The 20,378-nt window shown below is 43.9% G+C and overlaps 1 protein-coding gene across 1 annotated transcript in view; it reads right to left on the reverse strand.

Moving 5' to 3' along the window:
- Positions 1-20,378, reverse strand: part of CDC45 (cell division cycle 45) — a 548,847-nt gene that overhangs the window by 393,156 nt on the left and 135,313 nt on the right. Inside the window, exon 6 of the mRNA XM_069215317.1 lies at positions 11,025-11,083. Coding sequence (XP_069071418.1) covers positions 11,025-11,083 — 59 coding nt within the window. The remainder of the gene's footprint in view (positions 1-11,024; positions 11,084-20,378) is intronic.

Consider the following 20,378-nt stretch of genomic DNA (forward strand, 5'->3'; position numbering starts at 1 on the left):
GGGGGGTGGATCGGGCATTGCCACTTTCACACTAACAAAAGGCCAGGACCGCTAGAGTGTCGGAAGCTTTAACTGTGGAGGCCGCAGCCCTGTTAATTTTCATGTCCAGAGCCTCCAGATAGCTCTGAATATACAGAGCGAAAAGGGGTTAGAATTATCTATCTTTGGTTGTCCAAGGAGGGTTACAGATCCAGCCTCAAGCAATCTGTAGAGTTGCTCCATCATAGGTATAAGCCCAGAATACGGTGCTGGAATTTTCATAACTGGTGAGTATACTTCACAAAAATATCAAGTAGCAGAACATGTGATTGACTTGAATGTATGTTCTTTAAATGATAATTAAAAGATTACTTTTCTTCAACTGGCTATATATATATATATATATATATATATATATATATATATATATACACACATATACATATATGGAAAATGTCACTTACCCAGTGTACATCTGTTCGTGGCATGAGTCGCTGCAGATTCACATGCTGTGCACAGTCCGCCGTCTGGTGTTGGGCTCGGAGTGTTACAAGTTGTTTTTCTTCGAAGAAGTCTTCGAGTCACGAGACCGAGGGACTCCTCCCATTTAGATTCCATTGCGCATGGGCGTCGACTCCATCTTAGATTGTTTTCCCCGCAGAGGGTGAGGTAGGAGTTGTGTATGTTAGTAATAGTGCCCATGCAATGGAATGAATACGTATGTACATAATAAAAGGTTAAAGTAATATATTTACAAATGTACAAATGTTCAAGATCTACTTCTAAACGGCTACAGGCTCCCGGGGAGGCGGGTGGGCGCATGTGAATCTGCAGCGACTCATGCCACGAACAGATGTACACTGGGTAAGTGACATTTTCCGTTCGATGGCATGTGTAGCTGCAGATACACATGCTGTGCATAGACTAGTAAGCAGTTATCTCCCCAAAAGCGGTGGTTCAGCCTGTAGGAGTTGAAGTAGTTTGAAATAATGTTCTTAGTACAGCCTGACCTACTGTGGCTTGTTGTGCAGTTAACACATCTACACAGTAGTGCTTGGTAAATGTATGAGGCGTAGACCATGTTGCTGCCTTACATATTTCGTTCATTGGAATATTTCCTAGAAAAGCCATGGTAGCCCCTTTCTTTCTGGTTGAGTGTGCCTTTGGTGTAATAGGCAGCTCTCTTTTTGCTTTAAGATAGCAGGTTTGAATACACTTAACTATCCACCTAGCAATGCCTTGTTTTGAAATTGGATTTCCTGTATGAGGTTTTTGAAAGGCAATAAATAGTTGTTTTGTTTTTCTAATTAGTTTTGTTCTGTCAATGTAGTACATTAGTGCTCTTTTGATGTCTAATGTATGTAGTGCTCTTTCAGCTACAGAATCTGGTTGTGGGAAGAACACTGGTAATTCTACCGTTTGATTTAAGTGGAACGGTGAGATAACCTTTGGTAAAAATTTGGGATTTGTTCTTAGAACTATCTTATTTTTATGTATCTGAATAAATGGTTCTTGTATGGTAAATGCTTGAATCTCGCTCACTCTTCTTAGAGATGTGATGGCAATCAAAAATGCAACTTTCCACGTTAAGTATTGCATTTCACAAGAATGCATGGGCTCGAAAGGTGGACCCATGAGTCTTGTTAAGACAATGTTGAGGTTCCATGAAGGAACAGGTGGTGTTCTTGGTGGTATGATTCTCTTTAAGCCTTCAATAAACGCTTTAATGACTGGTATTCTAAATAGTGAAGTTGAATGAGTAATTTGTAGGTAAGCTGATATTGCGGTGAGATGTATCTTTATGGAAGAGAAAGCTAGATTTGATTTTTGCAAATGTAGTAAATATCCTACTATATCCTTCGGAGATGCGTGTAATGGCTGAATTTGATTATTCTGGCAGTAATACACGAATCTTTTCCACTTGTTTGCATAGCAGTGTCTAGTGGTAGGTTTCCTAGCTTGTTTTATGACCTCCATACATTCTTGTGTGAGGTGCAAGTGTCCGAATTCTAGGATTTCAGGAGCCAAATTGCTAGATTCAAAGATGCTGGATTTGGATGTCTGATCTGTTGTTTGTGTTGTGTTAACAGATCTGGTTTGTTGGGTAGTTTGACATGAGGTACTACTGACAGGTCTAGTAGTGTCGTGTACCAAGGTTGCCTTGCCCATGTTGGTGCTATTAGTAGGAGTTTGAGTTTGTTTTGACTCAACCTGTTTACTACATATGGAAGGGGAGGGAGAGGGGGAAAAGCGTATGCAAAGATCCCTGACCAGTTCATCCATAGAGCATTGCCTTGGGATTGATCTTGTGGGTACCTGGATGCGAAGTTTTGGCATTTTGAATTTTCCTTTGTTGCAAATAGATCTATTTGAGGTGTCCCCCAAATTTAAAAGTAATTGTTTAGTATTTGGGGGTGAATTTCCCATTCGTGGGTTTGTTGGTGATCTCGAGAGAGATTGTCTGCCAACTGGTTCTGAATCCCTGGAATAAATTGTGCTATTAGGCAAATGTGGTTGTGAATCGCCCAATGCCATATTTTTTGTGTGAGGAGGCACAACTGTGTCGAGTGTGTCCCTCCTTGTTTGTTTAGATAATACATTGTTGTCATGTTGTCTGTTTTGACAAGAATGTATTTTTGGGTTATTATGGGTTGAAATGCTTTTAGCGCTAGAAATACTGCTAACATTTCCAAGTGATTTATGTGAAACTGTCTCTGATGTATGTCCCATTGTCCTTGGATGCTGTGTTGATTGAGGTGTGCTCCCCACCCTGTCATGGAAGCATCTGTTGTTATGACTTATTGTGGCACTGGGTCTTGGAAAGGCCGCCCTCGGTTTAAGTTTGTACTGTTCCACCATAGAAGCGAGATGTATGTTTGGCGGTCTATCAACACCAGATCTAGAAGTTGACCCTGTGCTTGTGACCATTGTGATGCTAGGCACTGTTGTAAGGGCCGCATGTGCAATCTTTCGTTTGGGACAATGGCTATGCATGAAGCCATCATGCCTAGTAGTTTCATTACCATTCTGACTTGTATCTTTTGTGTTGGATACATGGCCTGTATTACTTTGTGAAATGTTTGAACCCGTTGTGGACTTGGAGTGGCAATCCCTTTTGCTGTGTTGATTGTCGCTCCTAAGTATTGCTGCGTTTGACACGGCAAAAGGTGTGACTTCGCGTAGTTGATCGAGAAACCTAGCCTGTGAAGGGTTTGTATGACATATTTTGTGTGCTGTGAACACTGTTTTAGCGTGTTGGTTTTGATTAACCAGTCGTCTAAGTACGGGAACACATGTATTTGCTGCCTTCTGATATGTGCAGCTACTACTGCCAGGCATTTTGTAAAAACTCTTGGCGCAGTTGTTATTCCAAATGGCAACACTTTGAATTGGTAATGTATCCCTTGGAATACGAACCTTAGGTATTTCCTGTGTGAAGGATGTATTGGTATATGGAAGTACGCATCTTTTAGATCTAATGTTGTCATGTAGTCTTGCTGTTTGAGCAGTGGGATTACGTCTTGTAACGTGACCATGTGAAAGTGGTCTGATTTTATGTAGGTATTTAGTGTTCTGAGATCCAGTATTGGTCTCAGAGTTTTGTCCTTTTTGGATATTAGAAAGTACAGTGAGTAAACTCCTGTGTTTTTTTGTTGAATTGGTACTAATTCTATTGCGTCCTTTTGTAACAATGCTTGAACTTCTAGTCCTAGAAGATCTATATGTTGTTTTGACATATTGTGTGTTTTCGGTGGGATGTTTGGAGGGAATTGGCGAAATTCTATGCAATAACCATGCTGGATAATTGCTAAGACCCAAGTGTCTGTTGTTATTTCCTCCCAAAGTTTGTAAAATTGGCTTAGTCTTCCCCCCACAGGTGTTATGTGAAGGGGGTGTGTGACTTGTGGGTCACTGCTTATTTTGAGGGGTTTTGGGGCCTTGGAATTTCCCTCGATTTTTTGGGAATTGGCCCCCTCTAAATTGCCCGCGAAAACGTCCCCTCTGATATTGACCCTGGTAGGTAGGCCTTGTTTGTGAGGTTGTGGTTTCTGTGGGTTGACCTCGAAACCCTCCCCTAAAAGGTGTTTTCCGAAATGTGCCTCTGCTCTGCGGGGAGTAGTGCGCCCATGGCTTTGGCTGTATCGGTGTCCTTCTTGAGTTTTTCGATGGCAGTGTCTACCTCCGGCCCAAACAATTGCTGTTCATTAAACGGCATATTGAGCACAGCCTGCTGGATTTCCGGTTTGAACCCCGAATTGCGCAGCCATGCGTGTCTTCGTATTGTGACTGCAGTGTTTATTGTCCTTGCAGCTGTATCTGCTGCATCCATGGAAGACCGTATCTGATTATTTGAGATACTTTGTCCCTCTTCCACCACCTGTTGCGCTCTTTTTTGGAACTCCTTGGGTAAGTGTTCGATGAAATGTTGCATTTCATCCCAATGAGCCCTGTCGTATCCTGCCAAAAGTGCTTGTGAATTGGCAATACGGCACTGATTTGCTGCTTGTGCTGCAACCCTTTTTCCCGCAGCATCAAATTTGCGGCTCTCCTTGTCTGGAGGTGGTGCGTCGCCTGAGGTATGAGAGTTGGCTCTCTTACGAGCGGCCCCCACAACTACTGAGTCTGGTGTTAGTTGTGTTGTAATATATATTGGATTCGTGGGCAGTGGCTTATATTTTTTCTCCACCCTTGGAGTTATGGCTCTGCCTTTAACTGGATCCTGAAATATTTGCTTTGAATGTTTTAGCATTCCTGGGAGCATAGGAAGGCTCGGATACTGGCTATGGGTGGAGGATAGGGTGTTAAAGAGAAAGTCATCCTCAATTGGTTCCGAATGTAAGGAGACATTGTGAAACTCGGCTGCCCTTGCGACCACTTGTGTATAGGATGTACTGTCCTCAGGTGGTGACGGTTTTGTAGGATAAGAGTCTGGGCTATTGTCAGACACTGGAGCATCGTAGAGGTCCCATGCATCGGGATCATCCTGACTCATTGTGGTATGAGCTGGTGAGTGCATTAGTGGTGGAGTTGCCTCTGGTGATGCATGTGTTGATGGTGGTGGAGAAGGTGGCGGGGTTGTTTTCTTTGCCACCTTTGCCTGTGGTTGCTTGTCCCCTTGTTGAAAAGCAAGCTTCCTTTTAATCTTGATTGGGGGAAGAGTGGTTATCTTCCCTGTATCCTCATGAATATGAAGCCTTCTCTGCGTGTAGTCAGGCTCTCCAGCTTGAAGCACTTCTCCAAATCTGTGTAATTGGGTGGTTAACCCTTGTTCCTCTGTATAGAGAACTGGTTTTCGGCTCCGAGGCTGGATGTTTCGGCACCGAAATCTTTTCGGAAGTCTTTTTGGGCTCCGAAGAAATTCTCTTAGGTTTCGGCGCGGTGTCTCGGTGCCGAATCTCTTTGGTGACGCTGTCTCTGTGCCGAATTTTCTCGGAGCCGCTCTCTCGGCTCCGAGGTTGCTGAGTGGCGGTATCACGACCGGAGTCGGATGACTTCGACACCAGCATGCCCTTTTTTGGTGCCTTGGGTCGGTCACCTAGTCTTTGGGCTGAGCCATGGCCTGTTGGCGGTGGCGTCCCCTGGGCTTTTGTGGACTTTTCGTGAGTCCTTATTTTCGACGTCTTACTCACGGTTGTTGTTTCTTCGGCGTAGAGTTCTTCCGAATCCGACTCGTGGATGGAGAAAGTTTCTTCTTCCTCCTCGAACCGTTGTTGACCCGTCGGCGTGGATGCCATTTGTAATCTCCTGGCTCTTCGGTCTCTGAGCGTCTTCCTCGACCGAAACGCTCGACAGGCTTTACACGTATCCTCCTTGTGCTCGGGGGACAAGCACAAGTTACAGACCAGATGCTGATCCGTATACGGATATTTGTTATGGCATTTTGGACAGAAGCGGAACGGAGTCTGTTCCATCAGTCTTGAAGTCGCACGCAGTCGGGCCGACCAGGCCCCGACGGGGGATCGAAATTACCCCGAAGGGCCACCAGAGCTCTTCAAGATTCGGTGTCGATTTGTTCTAACTAACCCGATACCGAACGCAACAATACCGACGTTTTTTTCCGAGATTCTAACTAACTTTCCGACCCGAAACACGGAGCGAAAAGGAACACGTCCGAACCCGATGGCGGAAAAAAAAAACAATCTAAGATGGAGTCGACGCCCATGCGCAATGGAATCGAAATGGGAGGAGTCCCTCGGTCTCGTGACTCGAAAAGACTTCTGCGAAGAAAAACAACTTGTAACACTCCGAGCCCAACACCAGACGGCGGACTGTGCACAGCATATGTATCTGCAGCTACACATGCCATCGAACATATATATACACACACACATATATATATACATATACACATATATACATATACACATACACACACACCAATTTGAATTACTGACAGTTGTCACTAGAATAAAGCACAATGCATATAATATTGATTAGGACAATTAATCTTACATAGAACAAATTCATAATCAAATTGGCAGTGGTTCAATTTACTTGACCAATCATACATCCTGCTCAATATATGCAAGCCATCTCCATTGAACATATTTTTTTCAGTAGGTTCATTCAAGAATGGTACCAAGATTAATGCTGCTAGCATTTAAATGTCACCCTATTAGGGGTAGAAATAATGGAAGATTTCCAGTAGGAAGTAACTAGTAACTACTGAAAATAATATCTGTTACCGTATTGTACTCATGGTAGTTCCCTGAAGTCACAAAACAACCCTCAAGCTTCTCAGTTTTTTTTTTTTTTAAATCTGAATATTAATTTTTTTTCAGTAAGCTGGACATATAACCAAATTATTGTATCGAGTTATCTTACATTTGGTATACAGTTTACATGATGTATCAACAGATCACTCAATATTCAAAAAAGAAAAAGTTAACAGTAAACGCCATATATAAATTGAATTGCTCATGCATGGTCTCAGTATGTGTCCGATAATGTGGGGAGAAGTAAGAGAGGGAGAGGGACGAGAAGGGGAGTGTGAACGAGGGACTGCGTGTGACCCAAGACTAGATGTGCAGGTGAGTTATCCATTTTGGTGCGATCTTAGCGACAAGGAGGAGTGGCATGAGGGATATCTACCAGTGGAGTAGCCATAGTTTGGGGGGGGGGGGGGGGGTTTAGTGTCGGTGGCATCTTTTTGTTCCAGCTGCTCTATGATGGAGTCCCATATGTCTGCTCCCTTTATCTCCACCCCGCTGTCGCGCAGTGTGTGTAGCACTTGTGTTTCTGCTTTAGTCCAGTATAGCATCTCCAGTGTTCATCGGTGTATATCTGGGGCGCTGGGAGATTTCCACTGTATGGCTATTAAGCGTTTGAGTAAGATGAACGCGAGGTCTTTTCCACACCATGGGCGCACCCCTAGTAGACAGGACTCCGGGGTAGGGAGTAGGGGTAATCTCGACCAGGTAGCTGTTTGCGTTTTTGCTTCCTGCCATATGCGGTGTAATGGTGGGCAACGCCACATCATATGTAAAAAAAAAAAAATCTGCTTCTGGAAGCCCGCATCTCAGGCATTCCGGGGTAGACTGTGGGAACATACATTTTATTCTAGCTGGAGTGAGATAGGTCTGGTGTAGATAATTGAATTGCGTATATCGGAAACAGGCATTTCGCAATACCTCTTGTATATTTGCAAGTGCTGTGTCCCACTTTTGTGAGGGCAGGGGTCTAAGTAAGGCCACCTTCCATCTAGTTTTTGTTTGTGTCTGAGCCTCTTCTGGGTAATTCTATAGTGTCTTGTATATCCAGGATATATCTGTTTGCATGCCTGTCCCTAGCAATAATTCATGAAGTACTGGTGAGGTATGAGGTTCGTCGTTACCGTTTCCGCAGGTGTTGCGCAACACTTGTTGTAGAGCCCTGTGTGTGAGGAATTCGCCCCTGCCTAGATTGAACATGTTTGCTAATGCTTCATATGGTAGTAAGTGTCCCTCTCCGAATATGTCTGATTGTATTTACACCTTTAGTGACCCAAGTTGCTAGTTTAAATTGTCGTGTTATGCTGTTTAATCCCGGGGTAGCTAGTAATGGGATTCTGGGTGAGTACGGTGGTGTATGTCCCTTCGTCGTCACGTATCGGCGACCTATCCAGTCTGCCACTCCCAGCAAAATGTTGCTGTTGTGTACTGGTTTGTCTCGGCCGACGAGCCAGTTTAGCACGTTCGATTGTCCCAGCAAGGTGCTCACCATTTGCCCCTACGTTTGGGTTACATATCCAGTCCATAATCCAGTGTATTTGTGCAGCTGCGTAGTACAGTTCGAACTGGGGTACACCCATCCCTCCCCTTTCCAGTGGCATATAAGTCTTGGCTAGGGCTACTCGGCAGTGTCCTGTGTTTCATGTCAAGTCTGTCAGCAGGCTAGCTTGGGGCGCACAGTAATCCTTGGGGAGTAGTATAAGATCCGAGGTAAAATAATCATTTTAGCTACTGCCACTCTCCCTAGGGGTGAAAGTGAGCAACAGAAGGGCATCGAGCTTCTTATAGATCTAATCGTTCGGTCTAAATTATATGATATATTTGCACCCCTAAATATTTGAAAGTGGTATAACACCACTGTAACTTGTGTGTGGGAATTGTTTCTCTTTGGGGGTCCGGTGTTGGTTGCATCGGGAACAGACATGACCTTGTCCATTTTACTCGTAGGCCTGATATATCCCCAAATGTATTTAATAGATGTAATAGGTCCGGTAAGGATTCCGAACGATTATGCAAGTATATCAGTGCGTCATCCGCATATAGGGAGACGACCTTGGGTACATCTCTGTCGAGAATACCCCAGTGTGGTGTTTTATACCGCAATCGTGCTGCGAGTGGTTCAATTGCCAGTGCGAACAGTAGAGGTGACGGGGGGCATCCCTGTCTAGTACCTCTACCTATCTTGGATCTCTGATATTATACCGCCTGTCTTCACTCGCTTTCCCGCCTTGTACAGAGTGGCGTAATATTGTCTAGAGGCCTCATTGATGTCCAGCTGTGTATTAACTATGTTGTCTTCGTCTAAACGAATGGTATTTATGGTGGAATGTTGTTCGCCTTTTATCAGCCAGGATAACAACCTATTGGAGCGGTCACCTTCGGCATATAATCGCGCCGTGTAGTGTCAGTAATCAAACTTTCGCAAGCTTGCATCAGTTTTGACCAACTGTTTTTTCAGCTCAATCATATTCCCCTTGTCCCTTTCCCCCCCGCCCCCAGCCCCGCCGCCCTCTCCGCCTCCCTCAGCCCCCTCTCAATGTCGCGTAGCTCCTTGTGCAATGTCTTGCGGACTCCGCCTGACGTCGACATACACAGACCCCTTATCACCACCTTGTGTCCGTCCCATTCCACTGCCCTGGACGATGCCGTGTTTGTTTTAAAGTAGGAGTCTATTCCCTCTGCCAATTCTTCTTGAGAGGGGGGGGGGGGGGGTCTCGTAGCAGGGACGGTTGTAAGCCATCGCACTGTTGCCACTAGGGGGGCAATGGTCTGATATAGTTTTAGCCAGGTATGATGCCTTGACTAAGAACTGAGTTCGCTCGTACACAACAGCAAATCTATTCGGGTGTGTAGTTGGTGTACAGGGGAGAAGGAGTACTCGCTGTCCGTGGGGTGCAAGCTCCTCCATACATCATGTAGTCTCCTGTCTGTCATCCAATTTCGCAGTGCTTGGGAGAGTCTACTACTCTGGGCGCCCTCGAGCGGGGGGTGGGATCTATCCATACTTACGTCTGGTATGCAATTGAAATCTCCCCCCCCCCCCCCCCCCCCCCATATGCTGGGTATCAGTGGGTCCCATGATAGAGCTGCAAAGGTGACAGCAGAAAATCCCCCTGTCTAATGTTGGGTGCATATATTCCTGTAATGCTCAATTGTTTCCCATCCAGTTCTCCTCTTTTCTCTGATATATATATATATATATATATTTTTTTTTTTTTTCAAGCAATGCTAGGATACTGAAGCAAATGGCTCCTTACACAGTCACTGCATAGTTTCCTTTTCTCTGCATCAGGCTGAAATTTCCTTCAAGATCACAACCAAGTCACATTTCATTCCTTAATGCCTTTATTTTATAGGACCAATTCTGCTTGAGGACCCGCTTTTCTTGGGCACTCCAGACTGTAAAACCCATACCAGAAACTACATGAAACTGATTTATCTCCCAGAAATCAATATCTACCTCCTTTAGGCTTCAGACCGGTTGTCTAATCCCTTGCCAGCAGCCTTTGGGGTAGGTTATCATTTTAATTGATTCTTCTCCAGGACTATACCCAATGCCAACAAAACACAATAATGCAGTCTCTTCAAATGTATACCACACCTCTCACCAGACTACAATGGGTTTAGGGCTTTACCCAAATGCTTGCTAAGTAGGCAATTTACATCAAGAATCCAGCCTATCTAGGAGGCAAACACTACATCCTCCCAAAAATGTATCCCTTACCATAAAGTAATAACTGCTTACAATGCCAAGTGGCAAACAAGTCATGAAGCAGTGTCTTCAAAAGCATAGTTAATACTATAGAGAATTATCAACACGATGTGTTAACATGTTACTTGAAGCTTCTCATTAAGTGACTGACACCACCTATACTTCTGGCTCAACGAGCTGCATACACACTTACACCAGATTTGGTTATGCCATAAGTAGCGCCACAGCAATTAACCTCTGACACATTCCAATGTCTCAAATTATTCACATAAAGGAATTGCATTGTGGCATAGACCTAAGTAATTGCTCTGTAGTGACCATACCAGACCCAATTACCACTTGGTTCTGATAATTAAAACAAAAAGAACAGTGCAGAGAAACCAGAACTCAAGAAAACATTTATTTTTTATAATGGAATATGAGAAAGGTTTGGCTTGCCTGCATTGAGACTGCAAATAGTTTCCTATTTTTTTTGTATACTTATCCCAGGTTACATTTCAAGGTGACGAAACACTTTAGCAGTATACGGAACCATGGGTTGTACTCACGATTCAATTTTTTAGATTTTACTGATACAATTAGCAAGAGAAAAACAACAAAGAACCATAAACTAGGTCCCATACCTGCGTGACTCCCATGCTCTCCGAGCTCGTCGTTTCTCTATTCTTCTCTCTAATGCTCCCTGTGGGATAGAAGTAACAGTAAAAATCAGAGGTTTATATTCCCTTAGTCACAAAAGTGACTTTGAACATGTTCCACTTTCATATATGAACTTGAAAAATCGCTTGCAAAACTTCCTAGAAGTGCAGAACAGCGTGCCTGCATGCTACTTGCTTATCTAATGCTATACAGAGAAAAGGCAATGGCCGAATCTGAATCCAAATCAAAACTACAGATTAAGAGCTCTTCCTTTTATCTGGAGTCTCAATCAGTGTTTGCTTATTTCCTGTACTTAAAGTAAACTATTCTGTAGGTGATTCGGTCCCAGTAGTTAGTGAACATATTGACTGCAGTAAAAAGATGCTTTATGTAATTTGTGACTATAGGGATTTGAATTGTATATAGGTGTGCTTCTTATAGGATGGGATTTGAATATTGTGTGCCCTGCCTTATTTCTCCTCAGTTTTATTCTATAATGCCGACATGAACGGGATTACATTTCTTCAGGGAATTAGATTAGATCGTTTGTAATCCCTGAGATGCATTCACCTTATGATCGTGGCATTTAGTAATAATAAAATCGATAAGGTACTGTTCCTGATGTCCTGAGGAGGCCAGATTTATGAAGGCCGAAACACGTCGACTACAACTGTGGAGGAATGTATGTTGGAATTTTTGAAAAATTGGATGATAAAAACATTGGACCGTATTGGATATTTACACCAGCGATAGACGTTTGGCTGATGGACGATACTTCATTTACATTACCTCATTGTAATACTGCTCGCCACTGAATGGCTAAGCAGCTTATAAGCTAAAATACTATGGTGCTTAAAGGAACTATTGGTTCATGTGTTTTCAACATTGTTTTGTTATGTACAGCACTTCATTATCGGTTTTTGTCATTTGTTTTTTGTGTGTATAATACACTTGGCGATTATACTGTTTGTTAGTGTGTTACACAGACTTAAGAGTGGGACTTGTAGACACTAAGCATAATTTAATTGATCTAATTCGAATAAAGAAATTTTTCAGTGAATAATTCATGTTTTCACTGAGGTACTTGGTTGTGTATCTATCCCTACTGGATATTTGCATTTCGGTTATGGTTTTGTCCCTGATCCAGTGAGGTTAAAGGGCTTCCCCTCATAGTTTACTTATTTCTGCCTTTGGGCCCACTTATTTGCTTGTTAGATTCATTGTTATCCAAGCCTTTACATTTATTTCATGATGAATAACTGATGTGACGTTTTCTTCAGGTGAAATTACAGAATCATAATATTTTATTATTCTTTAATACCTTATTTTTAACTCATGTTACAGATTAATGAAATGTGACATTTAGAGACTCACAGAGGTGTCAGATGACTATGCAAGTGAATTCACAGGCTTCTATTCTCACCTTACAACATAGATCACAGAACGGAGTTTTCCCAAAATATCAATGAAAAATCTATAACGGTTGTTTGCAAACCTCTCAAGGAGCACCAGACAGCCTTTACAAACTGCCTACAACAAGCTTGCACATTGTCCGCCATCTTGTTATTTTGGGAATGGCGGCATTACAGGGACAAGACTTAGCCTGCCCAAGGACAGGCCACAGATTGGACAAATAAGAGCATTGAACAGGTATGTATGTGCAACATCTAGGAAATGCTTATTTTCTGCAAGATGTTCGGTGCTAAGACTGTTGCCTAGTATGTTGCCAGTATTAATATTTACTTGATGTGCCTTTCTACTAATTACCATCCTCTATATCTGAGCAATTACATTTTTAGATATGAACTAAAATAGAGCTTTAATAAAGCTTTTTTAAATAGAACGGTGTAGATTTCTTCAACGTGCGTTTTGGGGGAAAAGATTACCAAGAAACCTACTAGAAATAAATGAATTAATGTATTCATGAGCTCAAGCTGGTAATGCACTCAGTTCAAGCAGAAGTTGGTACAATTCCTGTGTTTGCCTAAGACGAAATAAACTACTGGGCTGTGGTTACAACATAACCTATAAAAACATATGAAACAGCTGGGTTAATTTCCTTCTGAGGCAGTGATCCCAATAACTCATCTGCCAGGTACTCCTAAGAATTCTCTTTGCAACTCTGGTCACCTGCAGGAGTAGTCACCCATGAAATCTTCACTAAGCACTTCCACCAGAGGGCTGGATCTAGCCAAGACAAGATCAAGGTTACATATCACTAAAAGGCTCCGGATCTAGGAAGAGAAACTAGAGGCCCAATTGGTTCTAAATCTTATGCGATCCTCAGACTTCACCATAATATTTAACTTCACCCAAAAAAAGCATGCAAGCTCTGATGGATCTGCCAGAGCAGTTCAGATCGAAGAACGTTTGCGTTTCATTCTGCATCTCAAAGAAAAGCCTCAAGGTAAAAGCTGAGCTGTCGAGTTGTAACACAAAAAATTTTCAGACAGAAATGCTACATTTGACCCTTGTATATTCCAGCCTGCTGCAGGGACCAAGAATGGTGTTACATTTTTACATCCAACCTGTGTTTGCAGCATGACAAATTGTTAAATTTCTGGTTCTAGACAATAATGCTTGCTTTCTAGAGATTGGGGCCCAAACTGAAGCACTATCACCAACAACTGAAGAAAGACATTTTGCGACTCCTCAACTGGAGCCTTAGCCCCTAAAAGCAAGAAAATAAGTTACTTACTTGTAACTTTAGTTCTCCAGTATTGGAATCTTTCATAGATTCACATGCTTGAATCATTCCCTGTCGTCGAGATGGAGTCCCCGGTATAATTTACACAAGTAATGTGAAGACATTAGCAAAGAAAAAAGGCCCTAGGCCTCTTCAATTTAACAGTCTATCAGTCATTTTGTAAAAAGGACCAAACTTGAGCCTCCACCAATCAGGCGACGGCACCCTCCAGAATCCTCCTGAGAGAAGCTCCAGCACCTCAGATTTTCCAAGCACAAGTGCGTACAATATAATAAACAGAGAGAGGAAGAAAGAGGTGAAGTGAGCTTCTCCGGGGAGGCAGGTGGGTCACATGTGAATCTATGAAAATTCCAATACTGGAGAACTACAGTTACAGGTAAGTAACTTATTTTCTTACTCCAGTATTGGAACTTTCATAGACTCACATGCTTGTATCAGAGTAGAGAGCAGTAGCTATGCACATTGTAATATAACATCTTTGATAGAAAATACTTTGATACAGGAAACCTCATTATCGGCCTGCATAAAAAAAAAAATTATATATATACATATATACACATACACATATACACACACACACACACACACACACACACACACACAATACATAAAGAAATGCCAAGAGTCAGAGCAAAAATCATTCTAAGACACTTATGTAACCTGAATATCATCATCAAAACCGATCACTTATGTGTCTGTCATAATGTTCTTTTACCTTTGTATACCTTCCTCTTTTTTTTTTTACATATAAGAAATATAAACAATGTGCATACCTGTTCTAGGATGGAGGGATGTACAAGAGATGGCTCACCTTCACCTGAAGAGATTCCTGAGAACCGCCTGGCCCACTGCTACCTCTCCCTGAGACAGATTCCAAGTAGTAGTGCTTCGTGAATGTATGGCAGCTCTTCCACGTTGCTGCCCTACAAATGTCTTGTAGTGAAACTCCAGTGAACAGTGCCGTTGACGATGAGACTGCTCTCGTAGAGTGCGCATGCACAGGTGATTGCAAAGGTTTGCAGGCTGCTTGATGGCAGAAGCGAATGGCTGAGGTGATCCACCTGGAAATACTCTGCTTGGCGAATGGATAACCTTTCCTAGGAGCACTGTATGCTACGAATAGCTAATTAGAGCGTCGAAAAGATTTAGTCCTGTCCAAATAGAATTTAACACATCTTTTAACGTCTAAGGAGTGTAATGCCCTCTCAGCCGGAGTAGATGGATGAGGAAAAAAAGATTTGAAGACTAAAGGTTCGTTGATGTGAAAGTCTGAAGGAACCTTTGGAATAAAATGCGGGTTAGTGCGCCTTAGTAGTCTGTCGTGTTTAAGCTGTAGGAATGGCTCTTGGATGGAAAGAGCTTGCACCTCGCTGACCCCCCCCCCCCTAGCTGATGTAAGAGCTACCAATAAGGCAACCTTCCATGACAGGAACTTGAGAGAAGCACAATGGATCGGCTCAAACGGATGTTTCATCAGTTGTGCTAAGACAATATTCAGGTTCCACGAAGGAGGTGGTGGTCTGAAGGGAGGGAAAACTCTAAAAAGCCCCCTCAAAAATCTCTTAATCAGCCGAGAAGAGTATAGTGAGGGTGTATCATCTGAACGTCTGTATGCAGCTATAGCTGCTAAGTGAACTTTAATGGACGAGTGTGCTAGGCCAGATTGAGCTAGCTGCAAAAGATACAGTAATATTTCCTCTGGTGGTAAGACTAATGGTTCAATCTGTCGCTGATGACACCAGGCAAAGAATCTTTTCCATTTACAATAATACGTTTTGTTAGTGCAATCCGCTCTACCTTTTGATAAAATATCCCTGCAGTCCTGCGGGATATTCAAATGTGCGAACTCTGTGGTGAGGAGCCAGGCTGATAAACGCATTGACTGCGGATCGGGGTGCCAAACCTCGCCTTTGTTCATTGTTAGTAATTGAGGTAATGGCTCCAGCGGAATGTGAGGCTTGATTGATAGGAGAAGTTCTGCGAACCAATGTTGGCGCAGCCAGTACGGAGCTATCGGTATCAGAGTGCATGGCTCTGTTTTCATCTTCATGAGGACCCGTGGGATCAACGGAATGGGGGGAAAGGCGTAAGCAAAGATGTCTGACCAGACTATCGAACACGCATTCCCCCAAGATCCCATCTGGTGATGCCAACTTGCGAAGAACCGGCATTTGGCGTTGTTTTTGTCCGCAAACAGGTCTACCGTTGGTGTTCCCCACAGGGAAAAAATATGGTTCAGCACTGTCTGGTCTAGCTCCCACTCGTGGCAGTCCGATTCCTGCCTGCTGAGTGCATCCGCTGTCTTGTTTATTCCAGGCAAGTGTACCGCTTATAGTATGATGTTTTGCTGCGAGGCCCAGTTCCAGATTGCTTGGGCTTCCCTGGAGAGAGTGAGATATCTTGTGCCTCCTTGTTTGTTGAGGTAATGCATCGCAGTGGTGTTGTCCGTCCTTATTACAACTTGTGATCCTGAGATCTTGGGAAGAAACGCTTGTAAGGCTAGGTGCACTGCTCTGAGCTCCAGCCAATTGATATGCATTGATGTCAGATGCAGTGGCCATTTGACACTTATTTGCAGATCCTGTAACACAGCTCCCCAGCCTTCCATTGATGCATCCGTCGTTATGGTCCACAGGGCTGGGTGCGGTAGAAACGAAAGGCCGATTGATAGATGCCTTTGAGACCACCATCTCAGAGCTCTGAGCATTATCGGAGTTATTTGTATCTGGTCCTCGAAAGTGCCTGATACCTGGAGCCATTGACGATTTAGTTGCTCTTGTAAGGGGCACATCTTTAGCCGACATAGAGGGACCAGAGGGTATGCATGAAGACATCATGCCCAACAGCGACTTGAACAGACGGACAGTAACCTTTCCTCTTCTCTGTATGGAACATACTAGAGTCAGTAATCTCTGTTGCCTCTCTAACGTGGGACGTGCCATGGTGGATTCTGTGTTTAGTCTTGCTCCTAGAAAGGTAATATTGCGTGCTGGTAGAGGGTTGGACTTCTCACAGTTGACTGTGAATCCGAGATTGGTTAGTAAGGAAACGCACTTTTTTTGTTGACTTCTGCGTTCCTGCGTAAGTCTTTGCCTTTATCAACCAAGCGTCTAAGTATGGAAAAACTTGGTGCTTTCTCCTTCTGAGAAAGGCTGCGACTGGTGCTAGACACTTGGTAAATATTCTTAGGGCTGATTTCAGTCCGAAAGGAAGGACACAGTATTGAAAATGGCTGCCGGCTACGGTGAATCTCAAGTATTTTTTGTGGGCAGGGTGGATGGGTATGTGGAAGTATGCGTGTTTCAGGTCTAGTGAAGACATGAAATCTCCCTGATCGAGACGCAGGAGGACGTCTTGCAGGCTGATCATCCAGAACTATTGCTTTTTTTAAGTAGACATTTAGTTCCCTTAAATCGAAGATCGGCCTCCAATCGTTCCACTTTTTCCGAATGAGGAAGAACCTGGAATAAAATCCTGTTCCTCGTTGGGCCCGAGGCACCTTCTCTAAGCTCCTTTGAGAAGCATTTTGTCGATCTCCTTTTTGAGTTGTTGAGGATATCTTAAAGGAGTCCTGCGGGGGGGATTGGAGGGAGGTATCTGGATAAATTCTAAAGTATGGCCCCGTTTCACTAATTGTAGGACCCACTTGTCTGAAGTAATGGCTTGCCATTGTTTGAGGAATAGAGATATCCTCCCGCCCAGAATGACAGGAGGAGGACTGGACGTAGCCTCGAAAGCATCAGGTTCTACGAGCCAAATCTTTGGCCGGACGGGTTGAATGTCCACAGCCGCCAGGTCTACCACAGGACGGTTGCGGCGGCTGCCTTTGTGAGTAGTATGGACGATATTGCTGGGAAGAGGAAGGATAGACGGAATACCTGCGTTGTTGATATCCCCCTCTGTATGAGGGTTGGCCACGCCCTTTAGGACTAAAGGAAGATTTGATATTGCAGGGTCCCTAATGACCTTGTCGTGTCCGATTTGATGGATTGTAGGGCGTCATCAACATGTTTCCCAAATAACGCCTGGCCATCAAAAGGTAAGTCTAAGATTTTATTTTGTACTTATGGGCGAAAAGAGGTGGCCTTGCCTTAGCATCGCTGCACCAGCGAGTTGTCGAAAAGCAGTGGTTGCTATATCCATTGCACAGTCTATAAGCTCTGCAGACGTGCGTTGACCCTCTTGTATTGTTTTAGTTGGCTCTGATCTCGCATATTCCGGCAGTTGAGTAATATAAGGTGCAATGTCCGCCCAAAGCGGTCTGTCGAACCTAGCCAGAATAGCCAAAGAGTTGGCAGCTCTAACTACTAGGCTAGCCATAGAAGAAAACCTTTTCCCTATGTTATCTAGCCGTCTTACCTCCTTGTCTGGGGGTGCGGAAATAGGGGCAGAAGGATTCTTAGATCTTCTTTGTGCTGCCTGAGCTACCACTGAATCCGGAGGAGGGTGTCCCGTTAAGCATGTTGGTGCATCGTCAGGTGCTTTGTATTTCTTATCCAGACGCGGCAGCACTGCCGTAACTGTAGCCGGATTATTCATGACCTTAAGGCCCTCTTCCCACAGGTAGTTTACCATCAGGATAGAGCGCACAGACTTCTGAAAAGGCTCTTTAAAGTCGTAAAGAAAAAAGTCTGTTTGCTTAGTAGGCATTGGTAAGGCAAAACGTTTGGCTGCTCTCTCTAGAAGATTGTGAAACCCAATGTCTTCTGGTGGGGATTCCACCTTTGATTGAGAAGGAGGAGCAGGGATGATTTATTCGTCCCACTCTGAGTGAGTGTCCAGGAGCTTCCCTTCTGAGATGTTGGTGTCATGAGGAATTGTCATATCCGGAGTGGCCACATTTGTGAGATGTAAGGACGTTGGCCTCTGGTGTGGAGTAGAAACACCAGAAATGGGCGATGGGGGAGGTTGTTCTCCTTGAGGGGGAAACCTCCTGTTGTAATCAACCAACATCGCTCTGAGGTCAGTTAGTAGGAAGGAAGGAATAAACGCTCCTTGTTGGTATTGTTGTTCTGAATAAAGTTGGGGGTCATAGGCCTCTTCATAGTCCTCCTCTTCCTGGTACTTTACATTCAGTTGGGATGGACTGTGGGCTGTTCCAAATGGCCCCTCATCATCTGAGTCTTCGTCTCCCTCCAAAAGATTTACTGGAACAAGGGTGGACACCTTACTAGGTGATGTATGAGTTGGCGTCAGCTTTTCCACACTTTGATGTTTCTCTCGTCGACGGTGTTGTCGACGACATATAAATAGACCTCGTCATGGACAGTGTCGTAGACGCTGGACGCACAGCGATTTTAATAGAAGAAAGTCTCGCCGAGTCTACCATCGACGAAGTCGTCGACGACGGTAGGGCTGACACTGACATCAGCGGCGATGACGATGTAAAGACGGTCGTCAACGCTGATGTCGTCGCTGCAGTTCTAGTCGACGGTGGGGTACCGGTCCTCGTCGACGATGTCACCGGCGGAGCAGTCAACGGTGGAAGACCAGAAGTAGATGTCGTCGCCGGAAAGGCACTCACCGACAGTACCGTCGACGATGAATCAGTCCACAAAGCTTTTTTCCCCAGTTACAGAGGATGGCTTCTTAAAAGGCACAGATGGTGATACAGATGAAGACTTCATGTGCCTCTCTGAACTGGAAGAATGGCTTTTCCCTTCTTTTCTGGAAACTTTCTTTGGGGAAGAAGATGGGCTGCGGCCCTTATAAGACCCTGTAGTAGCCTTTTTGAGGACTTTTTTTGAGAGTTGTGAGGGAGATCTGGAGCCTGATCTCACCCTTTTTGATGATCTTTTAGATGTTGATGATTCATCACTCTCAGAATCAAAAACTGGGTCCTTCCTATGTTTTAGTTTCCGCAGCCATATCAATATTCTGCCTTCCCTGTCTTTTAAAGTTTTAGAAGAAAAAGTACGACAACTCTTACAGTCTTTAGCTGAATGATCTGGGTACAGGCAGTAAATGTAGTCTTGGTGAGGGTCTTCAGAATGAAGCCTTTTCTTTCCACAAGTCTTGCAGTCTCTGAAGAGACCCTTCTCCTTGTCAGACATAGTTGAAAAATAGCTGACAAATCAAGTTAGATCAGTTTCTCTGAGAGAAAATAGTTGAAAAAAAGGTGAGAAGACAGAGCAGAGCAGGAGACTCCCTAGCATGACGTGCAGTAGAAAATCTGAGGTGCTGGAGCTTCTCTCAGGAGGGTTCTGGAGGGTGCGGTCGCCCGATAGGTGGAGGCTCAAGTTTGGTCCTTTTTACAAAATGACTGATAGACTGTTAAATTGAAGAGGCCTAGGGACTTTTTTCTTTGTTAATATGTCTTCACATTACTTGTGTAAATTATACCGGGGACTCCCATCTTGACGACGGGGAATGATTCAAGCATGTGAATCTATGAAAGTTGCAATAGTGGAGTAAACTAAGGATATCACAACCAACTGGCAGGATAGAGTTAAACACTTGCCACTGAAACTGAAACATGCTGGGATTAACTGGTCAAGAGTCTGGTTCCCAGCAAGAACTCACCCTTCCATTCTTTCCAAGGTCAGTAAAGTATCATTTTTTGGAAACTATCAACAACTGCAATTTACTGTTCTTATAAATGGCAGATGAGTGGCATGATGCTCTATAAAAA

The sequence above is a fragment of the Pleurodeles waltl genome, chromosome 11 (genome assembly GCF_031143425.1).
Source record: "Pleurodeles waltl isolate 20211129_DDA chromosome 11, aPleWal1.hap1.20221129, whole genome shotgun sequence".
NCBI classification, from domain to species: Eukaryota; Metazoa; Chordata; class Amphibia; order Caudata; family Salamandridae; genus Pleurodeles; species Pleurodeles waltl.